Source organism: Triticum dicoccoides, chromosome 3B (genome assembly GCF_002162155.2).
Source record: "Triticum dicoccoides isolate Atlit2015 ecotype Zavitan chromosome 3B, WEW_v2.0, whole genome shotgun sequence".
Taxonomy (NCBI): Eukaryota; Viridiplantae; Streptophyta; class Magnoliopsida; order Poales; family Poaceae; genus Triticum; species Triticum dicoccoides.
The window spans coordinates 505637254-505659272 of NC_041385.1; the positions used below are offsets into that span (position 1 = coordinate 505637254).

Sequence of the window (22019 nt, forward strand, 5' to 3'; positions counted from 1 at the left end):
AGATCCACACATTCCACTCCTTCCACAATCCCCAAGAGATAAGCAACATCAAGGAAGCCAGCGTCCTGTACGATTGGGTTTTCTTGGTAGCGTTGTAGGTCCACCACTCTTTAACGGAAGCCGCTTCACCCAATCGAAAGGATGCACATCATGAAGTTCAAGCCAATCTTTGACCAACATTGAAAAAGGAGGTGTGCCACCGACTCTTCGACCTTCTTGTATACAGGGCACGGGTTACAATTTGGCCACCTACGACACTGAAGGGCTATCCCTTCAAATCCTAGTGTTGATTGCAAGCCATGCGAAGAGCTTTGCACCTAGGGAGTGTCCGTATTGTCCAAATGGTCAGGATCATGGCAGTGTCAGTCCGGCCAACCGAGCCTTGTAGCATGTCGTGTCTGTCTCGCCAAGAAACCAAGCCATGCGAAGATCTCCTTTGTCTTGGTTGAGTCAACCAGACATTTGAATGTATTTTTTTCCTATTTATGTAGCATGGCCTGTAATCATCTCGATGCCCCCCTCCCATGTGATTGTCTAGTTTTTTGAATTGGCGACGTTCACCCTGATCGGCAAAATAACCAAAACATTCCAAGGAACAGTGAATATACAAATAAAAGTAAGCGAGAGATTTACCAGCGCAGGCATGTGAAAAATCAATCCGCCTGTCGGTGTACTAAGATAGGGGTACCTTAGTATCCCGAACTTGTGCACGGGCAGTCGCAGCGTCCCGCGGCAAGGCTTGCCGGGTGCCCGCCAGGATCCTCCGTAGTTTCTATTGATGCCATTCAAGAACAAAGTGTTTTTACTAAGAAGACAAGACCCCGGCAAGAGGAGCTTGCCGGGAAGGACAAGGCCCCGGCAAGAGGAGCTTGCCGGGAAGGCCAACCCAGGCACTTCAAAGAACTTGCCGCGACGCGCCGCGCGTCCCGGCAAGACCCGACGAGCGACAAGCTTTCGGGCGTGACAAGACAACGACCGCAGCAAGGCGCTTGCCGCGGCGAAGCCACCACTCTGTGCCCACGCTCCAGTGCACCCGTCGACGTGTCGCCCTGAGACCATTCCAGACGCACATGGCGGGAAGCTGTGCAGCCAAGCGGTGCGAGGTGGCAAGTGGAGAGGACGAGAAGGCCATCATGGCAAGCGGTGGTGCCCCTAACGGTCGCTTTTCTGCACTGTTTAGGCGATGCGGACGGGCATTAAATGCTCTTGTCCCCTGCCGTCAGAGTTAGGTAGGGTGCACTGTAGATAGCAGTTGTACCAACCACCCTTTTTACATTTGTACCCTTGCCTGCGTTGCCACCTGTCGGTGACCCCTTGTGCCTATAAAAGGAGGCCCATGCGCAACGTACAAGGGGTTCGACTCATTCGAAACTAGAACACTCCCACGCTCTCGAGCAAGAGCACAATACAACCACAAAGCAGCAGTAGGAGTATTATCTCTCCGGAGAGCTCCGAAGCTGGGTAAAAATTGCTCGCGTGCTCCGCCTCGATCCGCTCTTCGTGCGTCCTCCGCTCCCTGCTGGACCGAAAAGGGGCCCTGCCCCATAGGTGTTCGTTTCCCACGACATTAGAAGACTAAGTCCGGCAAGAGCTCTGATGCCCACTCCGGCAAGCGCACCTCTTCGGAGTGCTGCGCTACCATCGAGGACGCACCATCGAGCTCCACCGGCAAGTGTAAGAAGGCGAAGGCAGCTCCGCCAGAGACCAAGAAAGTGGCCGCCAAGGAGGACGGCACTGGTGGTACCTTCACCATCAGTGCCACGCTTGATCCTAAATAGGAAAGCGCGATCGTTGCTTTCCTGCGGGCGAATGTTGATGTGTTTGCATGGCAACCATCTGACATCCCCGGTGTTCCCAGGAAAGTAATTGAGCACCACCTTGCCGTCTGTCCTCACGCGCGGCCCGTCAAGCAGAAAGTCAGAAAACAAGCAGTGGAGCGCCAAGAATTCATTGCAGAAGAAATCAAGAAGTTGGAAGCAGCAGGCCTGGTCAGAGGAGTGCTCCATCCAACGTGGCTGGCCAATCCTGTAGTCGTGCGCAAGGCGAACGGAAAATGGAGGCTTTGTATAGACTTCACTGATGTTAATAAAGCTTGTCCCAAGGATCCATTTACCTTGCCGCACATTGACCAGATTGTCGACTCCACGGCAAGATGTGATTTGCTTTCATTTCTTGATGCATATTCAGGATATCATCAGATCTTCATGGCAGAAGAGGATGAGGAGAAAACCGCATTCATTACTCCATGTGGCATGTACTGCTTTGTACGGATGCCTTTCGGACTAAAGAATGCTGGTTCAACATTTGCAAGGGTAGTTGACGAAGCTTTTGAGCCACAGTTGCACAAAAATGTAGAGGCTTACATGGATGATATAGTGGTCAAGAGCAAAGACAGAGAAACTCTGATTCAAGATTTGGACGAGACCTTTGCAAATCTGCGCAAGATCAATCTCAAGCTCAACCCCGAGAAGTGTGTGTTTGGAGTCCCTTCCGGCAAGCTTCTCGGGTTCTTTGTGTCTCAGCGGGGGATTGAAGCTAATCCCGACAAGATCAAGGCCATTGAGCAGATCGAAGCACCGAAGCGCGTCAAGGATGTACGAAGGCTTGCCGGCTGCGTGGCTGCTCTCAGCAGGTTTATCTCTAAGTCTGCTGAGAGCGCCCTGCCATTTTTCAAAATATTGAAAAAGGCAGGTCCAATGAAATGGACTCCAGAAGCGGAGGCTGCGCTGCAGGACTTGAAGAGATACCTGTCCTCCACTCCAATACTTGTCGCACCTAAACCACAAGAGAAGTTGCTGCTATATCTAGCGGCAACCAATCAAGTGGTTAGTGTTGCGTTAGTAGCAGAAAGGGAGGCAGATGATGAGCCAGCGGCCACGGCAAGTGCATCCAGCGACAAGCAGGGGGCTTCCCCGACTAGCTCTGGTCCCGACAAGGATGGATCTGTGCAGCCACAAGAAGAGAAGCAGAAGAAAATGGTGCAGCGCCCAGTTTACTTTGTCAGTTCCCTTCTGCAGGGGGCTAGATCAAGGTACTCTGGTGTGCAGAAGTTGCTTTTCGGCCTTCTCATGGCCTCGAGAAAGCTGCGCCATTACTTTCAAGCACATGAGATTACAGTTGTCACTCGCTTTCCGTTGAAGAGGATATTGCAGAATCCAGAAGCAACAGGCAGGATTGTCGAGTGGGCACTAGAATTGTCAAGCTTTGGCCTCAAGTTTGAGAGTACTTCAACTATCCAGAGCCGAGCATTGGCAGAATTTATAGCAGAATGGACGCCAACACCTGATGAAGAAACTCCATAGACGAGCATCCCCGTCAAGGAGGCAAGCAAAGAATGGATCATGTACTTTGATGGTGCCTTCTCGCTGCAAGGCGCCGGTGCGGGCGTGTTACTTGTCGCACCCACCGGAGAGCACCTCAAGTATGTCATCCAGATGCACTTTCCCAAGGAGCAAGCGACAAACAATACTGCAGAGTATGAAGGTTTGCTTGCCGGACCTAGGATCACGGCAGACCTTGGGATCAAGAAGCTTATTGTCAGGGGTGACTCGCAGCTTGTCGCCCGCCAAGTGAACAAAGATTATCAGAGTCCGTTGATGGAAGCTTACATTGATGAAGTGAGAAAGTTGGAAGAGCATTTTTACGGCTTACAGATGGAACATGTTCCAAGAGCCCAGAACGATGTTGCCGATGGCCTGTCAAAATGCGTTGCATTAAAGTTACCTGTGGAACCAGGGATCTTTGTGCTCAGGATGACTCAACCATCTGTGATACCATCAACTGGACAGAGCAAGAAGAGAAAGTTGATTTCCGGTGACTACTTTCCGGCTGAGCTCCCCGGAGCCGCCGCCAAGAAGGTCCCCAAGATCAACACCAAGAGTGCTGAGGAACAGTCTGCTCCGACAAGCCTTAAGGTTTGTTCCATTGAAGCAGACGCTCCCGACAAGTTTTGCTCCGGCAAGCTTGCCAGGGAACATCGAGCTCCGGCTGAACCGTAGGTTCTTGCCGTAGAAGCAGATGTTCCCGCAGCAGCATTTGTGCCTTTAGTCCTTGTTGTTGAGCCGCAAGCTCCGGCATGGGCGCAGCAGATTGTCCGTTTCCTTCAAACAGGAGAACTTCCTGAAGAGCAAGAAGAAGCGGAGAGAGTAGCCCGGCAATCAAGTATGTACCAGTTTGTCGACGACATACTGTACAGAAAGAGATTCAACGGAGTGAAATTGAAGTGCATTCCCCGGGAAGATGGGCAGAAGTTGCTGGCAGAGATACATGGAGGCATATGTGGTCATCACATTGGCGCAAAAGCACTTGCCAGCAAAGATTTCCGGCAAGGTTTCTTTTGGCCAACAGCCCTCCAGGATGCAACTGCGCAAGTAACCAAGTGTGAAGCGTGCCAGTTCCACTCCAAGCAGATACATCAACCAGCTCAAGCTCTCCAGACGATCCCTTTATCCTGGCCATTTTCAGTCTGGGGGCTCGACATCCTCGGCCCCTTTCCCCGAGCTATCGGGGGCTTTGAGTACTTGTACGTGGCAATCGACAAGTTCACAAAGTGGCCGGAAGTGGAAGCAGTGAGGAAGGTGACAGCACAGTCAGCAGTCAAGTTCTTCAGGTCCATTGTTTGCCGTTTCGGAGTCCCTAACAGGATCATCACCGACAATGGCACACAATTCACGAGCCGCACCTTCATGCAGTACGTCCAAGATCTTGGCGCCAAGGTCTGCTTTGCTTCTGTTGCTCACCCGAGAAGCAACGGTCAAGCGGAGAGGGCAAACGCTGAAGTGCTGCGCGGGCTCAAGACCAGGACTTTCGACAGGCTGCACAAGTGCGGAAGGAATTGGATCGAGGAGCTGCCAGTGGTTCTTTGGTCGATCAGGACGACGCCAAATTGAGCCACTGGCCAGACACCTTTTGCTCTAGTCTATGGAGCAGAGGCAGTTCTCCCCACGGAACTCGTATACGGATCACCTCGAGTGCTCACTTATGATGAGCTTGAGCAAGAGCAGCTGCGACAAGATGACGTGCTGCTCCTTGAGGAAGATCGTCTTCAGGCTGCTGTACGAGCTGCTCGATATCAGCAAGCTTTGTGCCGCTACCATAGCCGCAAAGTCAATGCCAGAAGTCTCGAGGAAGGCGACCTTGTTCTTCGGCGCGTTCAATCCGCCAAGAATTCCAACAAGTTGACGCCGAAGTGGGAAGGCCCTTATCGGGTGAAACGAGTCACTAGGCCTGGCGCTGTCTGCCTTGAGACCGAAGATGGCTTTCCGGTGAGCAACTCCTGCAACATTGAGCATCTTCGTAAGTTTTACCCATAAGGCGCGGTTGCCGGAACCTGTTCCGACAACCACCTTTTGTACAAGCCTTGCCGCGGTTGCATGTAACCCTTTGTACAAAGCCGGGCGCAGATCCCGTGCATAAATAAAGATCATATGCTCCGCACATCTTGTCAAATTTCATGCTTTTTTCTTTTTTGCATGTATAATCTGACACTTTATGCAGAACTTGCCCCCGGTAAGCAATAACGAGCCTTGAGGCTCCATATCTTTATTTTCTCTTCTTTCTTTTCCTCAAAAAGAAGGTTCCTTCGCCCACAAGTTCATCGGGGGGGAAGGAGAAGATAATGGTGTGGACCAGGCGTCGTTCAAGAAAGTATCGCCTTGCCGGGACGAAAACGACAGAAAAGCTAAGTTGCCAAAGTTTGAGCACAATCAGTTTTAAAATTTCTTAAGTTATCTTCCTTGAACGACCGTGCTTTGTATGGAAAACCTGTGCGCGGAGGAACCGACTCGCAGCTAGTTGCGCCCTTACTTTGTTTCGAGTCCGCTCAACGACTTAAGTGTGCTGCGACTAGTTGCGACAAGGTTTCTTGCCGGAAGCAGCACCGCCGGCAGGCTGCTGATGTTCCGCACTCAGCGCTCGCGGCAAGGGTGCCTGCGCCGGCAAGTTCCCTAAAAGCGTAGGGTAAAAACATACAAAGAAAGGAATCAAGTAAAGGAAATAACATAGCAAATACTGCCCAAGATAAAGTTATATTACAAAAATGACTTGTCGCGCTCTAATAGATTGTTCCTGTGACATATCCGACAGCGGCAAGAAAAAGGAGAAAATGGGCGGCCTAATCTACGTGGCCACCATCAACCCTCCTGACTTCATTCACCTTGTCCACAATGGGTGCGACAAGGGCTTTGAGCTCTGCAAGATCAGCACCCGCCGGCAGCTTCTTGAGGACGTTGGTGAGGTTGAGGCCTGGGTTGCGGAAGAGCACCTTCACCAACACCTTCTACAGAACTCTGGCGCAGATTGCGCGCGACTCGTCAGCCAGCTGCTTTGGGATCCTTTCCCGGAGTTGCTGGAGAGCCGTCGCCACGCCCTTGAAGAACAAAGTGAGCTTGGCACTGGGCTGGAGGTTTTCGTCGGAGGAGTACCCGAAGCCCTCCAGTTCCAGCTGCGTCAGCTCCTCGTTAATAACTGCGGCAATGTTGACGAGGCCCTCCGTCCAGAGCTCCACGGTATCCCTGAAGGTGTTTTGGGTCTCGGCGGCCCTCGTCAGCAGCGCCTCATTGGCCTTGAGCTCCTGCTTCAAGTCCTCCTCCCGCTTCTTGGCGCCGTCCAGCGTCTCAGTCAGCGTAGCCAGCTTCAGCTCGAGATCGGCATTGGCGTCCTTGGCGGCATTCAGCTCCCTGCCCTTCTCAGAGAGACGACCCTGCAGCTCACCATGGGCAAGGGCGTCCTTCTCGCGCTCGCGCTAGAGCGCGGCAAGCTCTTCATTTTTTGCCTTGAGAGTGGCTTCTAGCTCCGCCACCTTCACCTCCAGCTCCTTCTTGGCGGCCTCGGCAGCTGCAGCAGCATCTTTCGCTTCCTTGAGGGCCCCGCCAAGTGTCTCCTCGCGCGCGGCAAGCTCCTCCTCATAGCTGTCCAAGTTGACCTTCCGCTGCGTCAGCTCGCCTTCTCGCGCGGACATCTCCTCAGCAGCAAGCCGCTGCTGCTCTTCGGCTTCTGCCTTCTCGAGGAGGAAGGCCTTCCGCGCCTCGACAAGCTGCGCCCTTTCCTTTACAATAGACCGGAGGGCCTCTTGGTTGCGGCTCTGGAGCTCCTTCGCATGCTTCTCAATGTCCACTCCCGCCTGCGCGACAAGCGCTTCCCGGGACTCCAGTTTTGCTTGTCGGGCGCGGTAGAGTGACACCAACTTCCGGAGCAGCTGCTCCTCCTCAGACTCGCCGCTGCTGCTACTTGGCGCGTCAACCACTGTCAGCCCAACGGAGGCGAGCACTTCTCCATCAAAAGCCTCTCCCTCGACCGGCGCCCTGGAGCTTGACGCCCAGGGGAGCTTGATGAAGACACCGTCGCCGGCCTTCAAGTAGGCGCCGAGCTGGGGCTCTTCGGAGCCTGGCGCTGCGTCAGCGGCAGAGGGATCGGCGGTCGGCGTAGCGCCTTGCGCTCCTGCGGCCCCCGGGTCGTCAGTACGATCGCCGGACCCCTCGCCAGTTCCTGCGCCAGCAGCCTTGGCGAACTCTTCGTCGGCGAGATCATCAGCGTCGGCCTCTTCTTCGGTGGCAGCGGCTTCGTCAGTACTGCCGCGCACGTTCTCCTCTCCGGTGGCCTCGGTCTCCATCGGCTCCGTGGAGGGAGGATCTGAAGACAAGAAGAGGTAGAAAAAGTCAAGCAAATATCCAAAAAAGAAGATCAGAAGAAGAAGAACCAAGGGAAGTTTTCTGACAAGAAGGATTACCTGTGCTGGGCTCTGTAATCATGGGCTCCACCACCGGGGGATCACTGGTCCCGTCCCTTGCCTGAGAGCGCTCCCTTGCCGGTGAGTCATCCCTTGGCGGTGTAGTGGAAGCAAATAGCACCTCAGGGGCGACTTCTGGCTGTTCCTGGTGGGCCTCTTCTGCTCCTACACAAGCAAATCAACAATCAGGATATCAGCAAGGAAAGAACACCCATGCGCGCCTGACAGCGGGAAGTAAAATTATGAACTTACGCTGGGGGCTGCGCTGGGGGCTGCTTCGAGGAGAGGTTGCCGGGTCCGACAAGGTGGTCTCGGACGCGTCCTCTACTGTCACAGCAGGATCGTCCTCGATGACAACCACGGGGACCTTGGCCCTCTTCGCCGCTCTCTGGGCCAGAGTCCTGGAAAGGAACAAGGTTCAGAAGAAAGAAGATCAGATACAAGACAAGAAACAGCAAGAATCGAAGAAATATAAGTACGACAGAAAGAAAGTCTTACTCCTCCTCCTCTTCTTCCTCCTCGTCGGAGCTGAGCGCGGAGAGGTCGAAGTCCAGTACTCTTTCAGCGCGATGAGGCGGAGGGGTAGGCTCCCTTGGACGCTTGGCGGGAGCTGCGGCAGGATCAGAAGCGGTGGCCCGAGAAGACCCCACTCCAGTTGCCGGTGCGGCGTGAGATGATCCCGCGGCAACGGTGCTTGTCGCGGTGGAGCGTGTCCCGCGGCGCTGCGGCTGTTGGCTCGTCTGCCGCCCTGCTATGTCTCCGGTCCTGCGGAGGCGCCTTCTTGGTTGAGCTGGGGGCTGCACTAGGGGCTCCGCTTGCGGCAAGTTGCTTGAAGACGGCTGGCCGCTTGCGCCCTCGGCGGGCTCGCTCTATTCGGCCTCGGGCTCTCCCTCGCCGACGACCTCCCCGACAAGCTCCTCCCGCTCGGCAAGGCTTGCCGCTTCGGCTGCCTCTACCTCCTCCACAGTAAACCCGAACTCGCCCGCGGCGGCGGCCGCCGCCGCCTCTTCCGCCCTGGTGGCAATGCGCCGCATCTCGTCGTCGGTGGTGTCGCGGGTGAGGCTCCTCTGCTCATCGGCGCGGATCGCCACCTCCACCAAGTCGTCGAAGAATTGCTGCACGACGTCGTCGGCGGGCTCCTGCCAGGTTGGGATAATCCCATGCGAGTCGCACTCCGGCATCATTGCGCGGATGCGATCGAGCTGGGAGTTGTTGCACAATGGGACGACGCCCTGCGGCAGCCTGAACCACTCGGGATGGTTGGGGTCGTGCTTGAACAGTTCCTTGAGCGTCCCATCCAACTCCAAAACAGTGAAATTAAAATTGAGGCCCGGGCGCAGCCTCATGATATCCGCCGGACCCCCGAACAGCCAGGCGGGTCTCCCCCTCTCCTGCAGAGGGGCGATGCGGCGGCGAAGAAAGTCCGCACCAACAGCCCCTACAGTGAGCCCGGCAAGCCTGAGCCGCAAGATCCGGGTGGTGGCGATCTTCAGTCTAGCATCGTCCGCCGCCAGGGCGCTCCAATCGCCGCCTCGCACTACTCGGGTTTGGCGCAAGTTGGTGAATGGCTGCGGATTCTCATCAACAATCCAACACCAATCCGCTCTCCACTCCTCCCATTTGCTACGGAACTCCCCCTCCAGATAGACCTCCTTCATGCCGACTCTCGAGATCCAGGCGATCCCGCCAGCTAAGGCCTCTCCTTTCTCGGCCCGGGGCATGAAGTAGTGGCGAAAAAGGGCAACGTTTGGGTGGATTCCGACGAAGTTCTCGCAGAGATGTGCGAAAACCGCCATGGTAAGAACGGCGTTGGGGGTGAAATCAAGGAGATGAAACCCGTAGGTATTCATGATATCACAGAAGAAATCGGAGAACGGCGGGCAGAGCCCGCAATAGAAGAACAGAGCAAAGAAGGGGTATCCTTTTGGACACCGTTTCGAAGTGGAAGCGGCGGCGGAAAGTACCTGCGTGCGCGGATGCGCCCGCGTCTCCGTCGACCAGAAAAGATAGAACCATTCCCTCAGCTCCTTCGCGGAGAGCTCAGGGGGGAAGAGTGCTCGCTCCTTCCGCAGCGCCTCAAGCCGCAGCGCCTCAGCCGACTTCGCGCTCTTCTCGGTCTTCGGGGCCATGGCGGAGGCGGTGGGGGAGAGCGAGGGCGTTGGCGGCGACGGCGGCGACGGGGGGCGGAGCGCTGCTCTCTTTCGGCTTTGGGAAGCGGAGGGGAGCGGCGGAGATTTCTGAGGAAGCAACTGCAAGTGGCGAAGGTGGGGGAACGGCCCCTGTTTTCCCTGCTTATAAAGAGGAGGAGGCGAACGTTACGCTTTTTTCAAATAAAGAATCACCCATGATCTCTCCCACGACGCCGCGTTTGACGCGTGCCGTTACGAGAGGGCGCGGTGGATACGGAGTTAGATTTGGTGTGGACCCAGGCCGCGCGTACCCGTGCCCTGTTTTGGGCCTGGCCCAACAGCGCTCGGCACCGTGTGTGGCCCAGGCCCGGGGGCTCCTGTCGGTGTACTAAGATAGGGGTACCTTAGTATCCCGAACTTGTGCACGGGCAGTCGCAGCGTCCCGCGGCAAGGCTTGCCGGGTGCCCGCCAGGATCCTCCGTAGTTTCTATTGATGCCATTCAAGAACAAAGTGTTTTTACTAAGAAGACAAGACCCGGCAAGAGGAGCTTGCCGGGAAGGACAAGGCCCCGGCAAGAGGAGCTTGCCGGGAAGGCCAACCCAGGCACTTCAAAGAACTTGCCGCGACGCGTCGCGCGTCCCGGCAAGACCCGACGAGCGACAAGCTTTCGGGCGCGACAAGACAACGACCGCGGCAAGGCGCTTGCCGCGGCGAAGCCACCACTCTGTGCCCACGCTCCAGCGCACCCGTCGACGTGTCGCCCTGAGACCATTCCAGACGCACGTGGCGGGAAGCTGTGCAGCCAAGCGGTGCGAGGTGGCAAGTGGAGAGGACGAGAAGGCCATCGTGGCAAGCGGTGGCGCCCCTAACGGTCGTTTTTCTGCACTGTTTAGGCGACGCGGACGGGCATTAAATGCTCTTGTCCCCTGCCGTCAGAGTTAGGTAGGGTGCACTGTAGATAGCAGTTGTACCAACCACCCTTTTTACATTTGTACCCTTGCCTGCGTTGCCACCTGTCGGTGACCCCTTGTGCCTATAAAAGGATGCCCATGCGCAACGTAGAAGGGGTTCGACTCATTCGAAACTAGAACACTCCCACGCTCTCGAGCAAGAGCACAATACAACCACAAAGCAGCAGTAGGAGTATTATCTCTCCGGAGAGCTCCGAAGTTGGGTAAAAATCGCTCGCGTGCTCCGCCTCGATCCGCTCTTCGTGCATCCTCCGTTCCCTGCCGGACCGAAAAGGGGCCCTGCCCCATAGGTGTTCGTTTCCCACGACACTGCCCACACTAACATATCTCGAGATTTTGCCCAACCAATCGGTAATGAACTCATGAAAGACAAATCATCATTTGATCATGTTCCGTTGTGGCTTAGGCCCGGTTTTCTATTGTCGAATTGTGTTGCATTGTATTTGTGCCTCATTCATACCAATTTGTCGTGCGAAAATAGCCACAAAACTAGAAACAATTATTGATATAGCTCATCATTCATGCCAAATGATAACTCAAGATATTGTTTATTTTTTCATATAGCTCATCATTCATGCCAAACGATAACTCAAAACATTGTCCGATGGTATAACATATGCACAATTGTGGAACAAATAAACGAACCAGCCCTAAGCGGTAGTATATATATTCACTGAAATGAAGATATACCAAATGTGGTAAAGAAAAAGAGAGGCAGAAAACTTATTACAGCTTACTCATTTTTGCAACTGCAAGGCACATTTCTCATTGCATTAGTATAGATCTGAAGACGGGACAAAAACAAACAATAATCAGCGAGGCCACCACCACAAGGAGAAAAAACACAAGACGTGGTTGGATGTGGGACGGACGATCAGGATCAGTGCGTGCACCGCGACCGCTGGAATTTTAGTCGTCGGTTCTTGATGTCGAACTCCCACAGGTGCTCCTGCTGCAGGATGTTCCCGATGACGGAGATCCCGGGCCAGGGGCCCTCCTGCAGGCCGATGCACTTGACGCCGGGCGCCGCGTCGATCACGTAGCTCTTCCCCGGGGGCTCCAGCCGCGCCGCCCCGGCGAAGTGCACGGCCATCTTCGGCACGGCGACGTCGGCGTCCTTGCCCGACGGCGACGTCCAGTTGTAGCAGTACTCGAACGGGTCCATGGTGACCCGCGGCAGCCCGGCGAGCCCCTTGCTGAGCGCGGCCACCACGGCGCGGTAGGCCGGCTTGGCCAGCACCGTGAGGCTGGTGCCGGAGTCGAGGATGACGCCGCCGCCGGCCTCGACGTCCCAGACGGCGCGCGGTATCTTGAGGAACTCCCCGGCGACGGAGATGGCCTTGAGGCTGACGTCGTAGAAGGGGCGCATCCGGCGGTCGAGCAGCAGCGGCGTCTGTCGCGCGCGGGGAGCGGCCGCGGCGCAGGAGGAGGGGGAGGCGCGGGGGGAGGAGACGGCGGGGTTGGGGCCGAAGGTGAGGTAGCTGGTGGCGTTGCGCGGGGAGAGGTGGTCGACGAGGCAGTAGGAGAAGCGGCCGCCGAAGCGGGAGGCGGCGTGGGAGGCGAAGGAGATGCCGCTGTAGCCGAGGCTGAGCACGCCGTCGGAGGCCTCGAAGCTGGGCCCGGTGTAGGAGCTGCTGCAGCCGAGCACGAGGCCCTTGAGCTTGGCCTTCCGCTCCTCCCGCCCGGACAGCGCGATGGTCGCCGACTCCGTGCCCACCGTGCCGCGCGCCGCCGACCCATCCTTGTACCTGCATGCGGCCGTAGAATGCGCGACGGTTAATTACCTAATCGTGCATGGCACATGGCGTGATTCAAGGACTGACTTAGACTAGCCACAGCATAGTAACATACACTAAGACTAGCCACAATGGATAGTAACATAGAGTAGTAACATGCTCATGCGAATAATCACGAGTGGACATGCGGCCACGCGCGGCTGATATCCACACCGCATGCTTCCATGCGATTCGTGCCACTTGAATACCCACGGGATGTATAACGTTTTCCGCCTCCTCGTATAGCATTTGGTATAACCACATATTAACATCTGACACATGCAGAGCAAGGCAGGCAAGGCATCCCATGCAAAATTAAAAGGCAGGCCAGGCATTGAATTGAGGCATGGGCCATTAGCATCCCAGTCCCAACGACTAGCTGCAAGATGCTGCCCGCAGCCTTTTTAAACAATCGGCTTGATTGTCAATGCCCATCATGCTCAAGCCCTCTTCTTAGTTCTCCTTCTCCCAGCCTCACAAGCATATGTTCATCTAAGTCCCAGCTTAACTCCACACCTCCTCCATCACACCAGACCGCTAACCAGATGCCTCCGCTCCCTCTTGCCCGTTGCCCAAAGTGCAATGCATGCTACATGATGCGGTTCGTTTCAGGAATTGAAGAAAATCCAGGAAGGCATTTCTACAAGTGTGAACGGCATGGAGTAAGTTTTTCAAGATCCTTTCGACGCTCCTCACTAAACCTTTGTTTTTTGTGTTTGGTGGTACGGTGGATGCAGTTTTTTGATGTGGGAGAACAAGTACACAGTTCTTCAACGCACGGTGGGGATACCTGATTTCGAATGCATCGGCCTATCGCGACGTATCACTGCTCGAACAGAATCAAGCAGGGCTGAAGAACATTTAAATGTTGGGCGTCCTGAATTTGCTGCTCCTGGTCATGATCTGCATGCACAAGCTCTGAAGCTCCCCCCGCCCCCTTGCGAAGGATTTCCTCTAGATCTCCTGTGTACCACGTGCAATGGATTTGCTCTAGTCCCCATTTGTACTTCGTGCGATGGATTTGCTCTAGTTCTCTATGTATTTATCCTTTTCGGTGTGCTATATGTACTGCATGTATCTGCCAGTACATGCTGCATCCTGTGTACGCAGCAGACTGGCCAGTACGCTAATTGCGAGTTACAGTGCAAATACTAACCCCAAGCAAATAGGGATGGCATTAATCCCACACGCTGCGTGTGCAACACACCCACCAAAACGTCCATAATTAAGCGAGACTTGACAGCCAACATGCGTTATGGAAAATTAAATCACTCCCGGGCGAATCAATACACCCAGCTATCATGCAAACACATAACGGCACCCAGCAAGCAATCAATGCGCCATCAACGCAACGGACGCACCGGCCCTTGCGGAGGACGACATGCACGCATGCAGCCCAACAATGTCGTCATGTTGGGGGATTGAGGCAAAGGAGAGATGGGTTTTTTTTTTGTGAAAAACGAGAGATGATTACAGGTGTGCGTGTACGCTCGTAGGCATAGAAACCAAAAACCAACGCATCGTAGTATAATGTTTTGGATGGTCTAACCTGATCTCCGTCTGTGCATAACCCACCTCCAATCCTTCCTCCACAGGGGACGGATTGCGTGAAATCTACAGTGCGACAATCCAGCAAGTGCACGTCCCAAATGATGTCTATCCAAAACCGAGAGCAGTTATGCCATCGCCGGGGCTGTGACGTGAGGCTTGTATTCATACGAAACATAAATGCCGCCTGGTCCACTAGTGGGCCGTATACCAGGACGTATTCACGAACGCTCGTAATTATCATGTCACGTATTTGCAAATGGGCTATAATAAGTAGCAATCACAACGCGTGGACGGACGTCTGGGATTTCGGCAGCGCGTGGCTGCATGTCCCAAAAATCCGCGTCTCAGGCTCATGTTACTACTCTATGTTACTACCTTCATAGTGGGGAGTAACATATGTGTAGTAACATGCAACACTTCATTTATTAGACTATAGACTCATCTTGCTTTGATATGTGTGATGTTACTCATACTAGTAGTAACTAGGAGGGTGCTTGGATACAAGGGACTATTTTTAGTCTGACTAAAAATAGTCTCTTTTAGAGGCTAAAGTTCCAAGCACCCCTGACTAAAGAGAGGCTAGGACTAGTCTTAAGGCTAAAATCTTTTAGTCATGGGAAACCTACTAAAATATGTATTAGCTCTCTCTCTCCTCATTTAATTCCTCTCCTTAGTTTTGGATTGGAGGGTTTGGAGGATAATAAATGTTCAATAACTAGATTTTAGTCTCTTTAGTATTTGGATCCAAGCATGGGTGAGACTAGCAAGTTTTAGTCCCACTACTTTTAGTCATGGGACTAAAACGTATCCAAGCATGCTCTAGCTATGTTACCACTTGCCTCTCTTTCTTCATTTATTGCTTGCCACATCATTTATTTTATCTAGATATGTGTGATGTTACTACCTATGTTACTCATATTGTGGGTAGTCTAATAACATACACATATCCCTAGACTATGTTACTACCTTCATAGTGGGTAGTAACATATAAGTGTGATGACATGCAAAGCTTCATTTATTAGGTTATAGACTCATATTGCATTGGGACATGTGATGTTACAGTAACTAGCTAAGAGGGTGTTTGGATACTCTCTAGTCATGTGACTAGTAGTAGTCAGACTAGAAGTTTTTAGTCAGGCTCTGTTTGAAAGGTGACTACTACTAGTCAGCATTAAATGTCTCGGTATTAAATGTCCCTTGTGCAACACCAATTAGAGGAGAGAGAGGGGGACTTTAGTCAGTAAAAGTCAGAGGTATTTGGAGGTTTACTGACTAAAGATGACTACTACTAGTCTCTAGTCAGTAAAAGTTGGGGGTGGGGTGACTAGAGACTAAACTAGTTTTAGTCATCCACTAGTCAGGGGTGTTTGGAGGTTTACTGACTAGTGGGTGACTAAAACTAGTACTAGTCTCTAGTCTCTAGTCTCTAGTCTCTAGTGATCCAAACACCCTCTAAGTTACCCTAACTTAGGGGTGACTACTACTAGTCTCTAGTCTCTAGTATCTAGTGATCCAAACACCCTCTAAGTTACTGTAACTATCTCTCTCCTCATTAACTCATTGCCACATAAGCAATTTTGCTGAGTTTGACTCGATATTACTGCTGAAGTTACTCCCATTGTGGCTAGTCTTATAAGCAAATGCAAATCTTCCCGAGCACAATGATTAAGCCGGTGGAAAGGGTAATGCCTTTCCATGAACTGTTATCGTGAAGGATGCTATGTACAACAAGTGGACCTCACGCGGCAGTGCAGATATGTCCTACGTTCATCAGTGTTTTTTGGCGAATGCATGCCGACCTGAACCCGATTGGTTAGCAGCCGGAGTATGTGCATTTGAGCTGGAGGATGAGTTATTTTACTCCAGTCAAAACCAGTTTTGACCAAGGAGAAGGTGGCCCAGGTATGGTCAAAGTCCCCCAGAGAAACTGTGTATACTATCACCGGTGAAATTGCGTATACATTCATCAGTGTTTGACTTTTGACAGTAGATAGCAGAACCTGGTTTTCTCTGCATACACAGGAGATGATACTGTACTATACTCACTAACCTTTGACATTAGACATAATGTCAGGGAGGAAAGGCAGCGAGCAAACTGAGACGAACCGGCATGTTTCAGAAAGAGAAGAGTTGGGCACTCCAATTCTCTTCCCTTTTACTAGTAGAGTAGTGTACAAAACAGGCAGGCAGCACAACGTGATCGATTACCAGTACAAGAACAGACTACAAGGTGCATGCATGTTCGCCGTCGACACGCGTAACCCCAAATGTACGTGTGAGATGCCATGCCACCATGGGAGCGCGTGCTCGCTGGCTGCTCTTTCGGCCATTTAGCGAGGCATCATGTACTAGTGCTCACTACTAGTACTGCTCCTCACGAACTCCATACACCTATTTTTGTCCTTGCATTACGCACGTACATACCTATTTGTTGTGGAATCGAAGAAGATGAGCACCGTTTGTTACGGTACCTGCTTGGGACAGCGTACTCACAAACATCTCAGATCTGTGAATTTTTCTTTCTTTCGGTGGCTCCTTTCCTACGGAATATGTGCAATGTCCTGACACGCAGGCAGACACTGATGGAGTACAGCCCAATCCACCGTGCACATGACGATCTCAAGCCGAGCCAAGCAAAGTCGAGTATACTATACTGCAGCCGCTACCGCCGTTCCCCTTTCTCTGCCCATTGTTAATGAAACAAGAAAACAAATGCCTGGCCTGGATATGAACACCCGGCAGCGTGCACATGCAGCAAAAACTAGAGTAGATAGATATCCTGCGCTGCGCGACCCCTTTCTGGCCGGCGGGCGCTGTATGTGAGGATCCGAATCCGATGCATATGCGCGCATGTGATCCATCTCGTCTCATCGCTTTCGTGAGCGGAGTTCGGGACATGAGGCAGCACCCATGCATTCTTCTTCTTTTCGGTGTGTTCGTTTCGGTCCATCGGCTAATTGGTGAGCGGAGTGACGACGATGGCGCGCCATGTCCGCCTGTGCGCGTGTTTGTCCGCGACAGCTCCATGAAGGCATGGCAAGCCCACGCCTCTACAAGTAGACGCAATAAATATGCTCCAATCTATCGATGACTTTGACGAGGCAAGCGGCAAATCGATTGCAGATTTTAGAGCTCAATCAGCATGAGGACTCCCATCTCCATCACAGGGGGGTAGGAGGAGGAGTAAGGGGCATCGTCGACCTACATGGCGGAGCCAATGAATGCCGTGCAGTGCTGCGGTCTCGTAGTACAAGTGGGACTGCCGGTACCAGTACCAGTAAGGCGAGGCAGGCCGGAGCTGCCCGGAGCAGGGAGGGCATCAATGGCGCCGCATTGATTAAACGCTGCAGCCCCATGGCCATTTGCAAATTGCAACTGCGAGATCCGACTCGCCCACCAACCAACCACTAATGGCGTCTCCTGCCTCCTCCTGCGGCCTCTGCTGCTGCTCGCGTCTCATCATCAATGCCAGGGCCAATTAATGACGCCCCACCCACAGATCGATTTGATTCAATCCATCGCGATTACGCACAGCTAAGTAGGGGTGGTGGTACTAGTCGTAGCAGTAAAGCGCGGGCTGGCGTTTGTATGAAGGCTGGTTAGTACGGAACGGTAGGGGGGAGAGCGATGCGAATGCGAATGAGGAGCGAGGGAATGCTGACCGGTAGTCGTAGGCGCAGGGGCTGCCGGGCGTGGGGCAGGTGGCGAGGGAGAAGGGGAGCGACTTGGTGCAGGTGTCCGACGCGCACGAGATGGGCGCCCATGTCCTGGAATCCTCGGGGCGGAACGCGCGCCCCGGCCCCGGCCCCGAGTCGGCCGGCGAGAGCGAGGAGTTGGCCGAGGCGGGGCGGCGGCACTTGACCCAGGTCAGGTCGCTGCCGGTGTCGGCCACCAGCAGGAACGGCTGCGCCGGGGTGCCCACGCGGAAGCGCACGAAGTACTGCCCAATGCCCGTGTACGCGCCGGAGGTGAGCGGCATCGCGAAGGCCGCGGCAGCCGAAGAGGCCGACGACGAGCCCGCCGCGGTCTCCCGCGTGCGCCGCCGCCCGTGCGAGGCGATGAACGCCATCCGCTGCCGGTCGCTGCGCGCCAGGTCGGCGAGGGACACCGGCGCGGCGAGGCGGAGCAGGGGGAACCGCGCCGAGTCGCTCGCGTGGCGGCCGCTCGCGCCTGCCAAGAACGCGGCGGCCACCGCAACGAGCAGCAGGGTCAGGCGGTGACCCGCCATTGCAGACGGCGCGGCAGATTCTTGGTTTCAAGCTTTGCTAGGCCGCCAACGAGACGCCCGGCGATGTGTATATATGGCTGGCCCGCCGGCGGCCGTACGCGCCAATGCGCGCGCGCCTCACGGCTAAGCAAGCAAGCCGCCGCCGAGCTGCCGCGGCGGTGGTGGTGGTGCTTTTGTTTGCGCTCGCGTTTCGGGCTGCGTGTATGTATTTGTGTTTGTGTGCCGCTTTGGAGTGCGTATTTATCTTGCCCTCTTTGCGTGGGGGAGGCAGCTAGGTAAGGTTAGTTTAATTTAGTGTTAAGCTTTTGTTCAGGGTGGTGGCTGTGCTCTGCCTGTGCTGTGCGTCGTCCGGGCGGCATTGTTTGGCCCCTGCAGAGGTGGTGCGACGCGACGCGCTTGGGCGCTTGCGCTTGTGCTTTGTGCGCGCCGTGCTGGCCGCGGGTCAAAGTTTCCTGGGACTCGCTGTGCCGGATTTCGGTTGGATCTGTACCGTTAACACAGATGTTTTTTTTAAAGAAAACTTTTTATCTATTCATCAATTATCAATGTAGTACAAAGAACACTGGAAATAAAATTTACATCTAGCTGCGTAGATCATCTAGCGACGACTACAAGCACTCGAGCGAGCCGAAGTTGCGCCGCCGTCATCACCCCTCCCTCGTCACAGTCGGGCAAACATTGTTGTAGTAGACAGTCAGAAAGTCGTCGTGCTAAGCCTCCATAGGATCAACGTATCAAAACAGCAACTGCCGCCGATAAAGAGAAGTGTAGATCGAATGGATCCAACTTGCAGACACATAGACGTAGACGAACGAAGACCGGATCCACCAAAGACAAACGCCGACCGGATCCCACGAGATCCGCCGGAGACACACCTCGACTCACACTCCGACGACACTTCAAGCATCACCAGAATGGGGCTAGGCAGGGAACTTATTCCATCTTCAAGAAGCCGTCGCCGCCTCATCTTCTTGACCATGGCACAATCCCTAATAAAACTTAGAAAAACATCTAAAAACGGAGCCCTGCCGCCGGCAAGGGTCAGGATCCACCGCGCCTTCATGGTCAAGGACCATAGGAGACGAGGCTGACCGACGACAGCGCCGACGAGAAGCAGGGAAACCCTAGATGAGAGTCACACGAGGGCAGGAGCGAAGGGGTGTCGCTTATGGAAATAAAGTTGTCGTGTCGTATACTCCGTTAACACAGATGCTCTAAGCGAACTGAGCCTTGCTAGCTTAGAGCATCTCCAGCAGACCCCTTAGACCACGGAACTAAAAACGCGTGGTTTTTAGTTCACGAAAAACGGATGACCCCCAACCCTGCCCCCGCGTCGCCCGCGTCTGGCGACACGGGGGAAACCCTCGCCGCCGGGAGCCCCCCTTCGACTTCGCCACGCCCGCATCACCACTGCCGGAGGGCCGGCCAGCGAAGCCGCGCCGCGCACGGGGATGGCGGCGGCGGGGCGATTCCGTTCCTGCCCTGCCCCGCCCTGCATCGCGCAGCCCTTCCGCCACCGTCTCCCTTCAACGCCGCCGCCGGAGGGCCGGTCGTGCCAGCCGCGTCGCGCCTGAGGATGGCTGCGGTGGAGCGTCCCTCCCTCCCCCCGGCGCTCGCGCTGGAGGCCTTCCCACCCCACGGCCCCAGATCGGATCTGGCGCGCCGCGACCACTCCCCCCGTCCAACTGCTGCACACATCCTGTTGGTCCTGCTCGTCGGCGCGGTCGTGTCCGTGCTGATCCTCCCCCAGTCCGCGTCTTGCTCCCAGTGGTGCAGCCCCTCTTCTTGATGCCGTCCGTCGGGGCGGGCGTGACCCTTGGGGGAGGTGGCCGGAGCTCGGTCCTGCCTAGGTGTAGACCACCTTCGTCCCCGACGATATCTCCTCCGAGCTACTGTGATGACCTCTGTGTGTGTGGCGACGGTGGCCCTCTGGCAGCATGTTAGAAGCTTCGTGGTGGATTTTGTCGACACCGCTCCGGTCCCGACCTCCATGGACCTGCGTTCTCCAGTGTCCTTGGTCCGCCGGCGTCCTCTACCGGTGTGGTTTCGGCCCCGATGCACCGGCAGCTGCGCCTCTTCCAGCTTCGGTTCACTGGCGTTCTGGTGGCTCCGCCTCTGGCGGTACGGATCTGCGTTCCCTTCTGGTTCAGGATTGCCGGCGGTGCCGGCCGCCATCCTTCCATCCGCATAGGCTCTTTACCCTGCTGCCTCTCCGACCCCGTCCACCTACACGCCATGTCGGTTTCAAAGCTTGCGTTTTTCGTCGGCGACATGTGCAGCCCCACCCCCATCTAAGGTAGCGGTCGACAAGCAGGTTGTCTCCAGCATCTTTGGATCCTGATCTGGCGGCTTTGGGATTGCTCGGACTAGGCCAGGCGAAATCCATGCTCGGCTTGCCGATGCTGGCAGTGGCGACACCTGCGGGTGTCGTTTCCCTTCCTGGAGGCGCTGCCATGGCCTTTTCTGTGCACCCCTTCAAGTATCGGGGGAAACCCTAGGTCCTGTTCTCCGGATCGGATGGCGACGACGTCTCGACATCGTTCTCCTTCTTGAAGGTGCTATCTTGCTAGCTTGTGGTGTCCCAGTGTTGGAATTGAAGATGTTCGACGTCCTTCTATGTTGGTCTGCTCCTCTAGTTTTAGGTTTGGTGGGTTTAGTTGTGTCATTCCCCCTGTTCGGGCTAAGCACCCCGTCTCTCTATGCTCCGGACACCATGTTTATGCCTTCTTGCGTTCATGGCATGTGTTGTACCCTCTGGTGTACTCTTTCTTCTTTCTTCTATCAACGAAATGATACGCAAGCTTTGCATATTCGCGAAAAAAAGTTCACGAAAAACACATTTTAAGGGTTGGTTTGAGTTATTGCCGAACAAACCCCTCAAACTTGGACTGTAAAAACGAATATTCGTTTATATTTTTTCCATGTATTTTTCTTCCTCTCGTCCGTGTCCACGGTCATCTAGCTCGCTTCTATGAAGCCGGCGGACAACGGACGAAGCAACCAAATACGGAGCCGCGGGCGGCCAAATACGGAGCGCACGAACCGGCCAATTCCAGGAGCTAGCTAGCTCCTCTGTCGGATAGCCAACTCCAATCGATCTAGGAGCTAGCAGCTAGCTAGCTAGCTCCTCCATCGGGAGAGACACGGGGGTGGGGGTGGGGGGGGGCAGGCGTCCGGGGACGGGCGGGGCGGCGTCCGAGGCGGCGCAAACGGCGGACGCAGGTGTTTTCATGGCAGTTGGGCTTCCGTCAACTGCTTTCTTCCGATACAGGGCACCATAGAAGCGGACGCCAAAACTGTATTTTTGCATATCGGGAGGAGCTTTTTCCCGCACCCCTTATAAAAAATTTAAAGGTCGAAGGTGTGTAAGGTGTCTGTTTGGGCTATTTTTTCCGTCCAAAACTAAAATCCGGTAATTATTTTACAATTCAGTGGGATATAAGGGGCATGCTAGAGATGCTCTTAGATCGTTAAATATTTAGGATGGATTTTGTTGAGTGTTGTGATTAGATTCAAAACATATAATAGACTAGGAAGTATTCTGACTTGTCTTGCACCAAATATTACGTCTACATTGTATCAGGGCCAAAAGGTCTTGAGTTCAAGACCCGGGTGGCACAATTAAATCGCAGCCCAAG

The 22019-nt window shown here is 54.4% G+C and overlaps 1 protein-coding gene across 2 annotated transcripts; it reads right to left on the reverse strand.

Moving 5' to 3' along the window:
* Positions 1 to 11451: 11451 nt before the first annotated feature.
* LOC119276774 (aspartic proteinase NANA, chloroplast-like) lies at positions 11452 to 18628 on the reverse strand. 2 transcript variants are annotated; one of them, XM_037557926.1, is made up of 2 exons: positions 17816 to 18628; positions 11452 to 12575 (listed from the first exon to the last, which is right to left on the reverse strand). In XM_037557926.1, the coding sequence occupies exons 1-2, from the start codon at positions 18379 to 18381 to the stop codon at positions 11708 to 11710; spliced, it is 1434 nt and encodes a 477-aa protein (XP_037413823.1). In that variant the 5' UTR covers positions 18382 to 18628; the 3' UTR covers positions 11452 to 11707. The 2 variants fall into 2 exon arrangements, with proteins under 2 accessions (XP_037413823.1, XP_037413824.1); XM_037557927.1 differs by lacking the exon at positions 17816 to 18628 and adding an exon at positions 14152 to 14581.
* Between the last annotated feature and the right edge of the window lie 3391 nt (positions 18629 to 22019).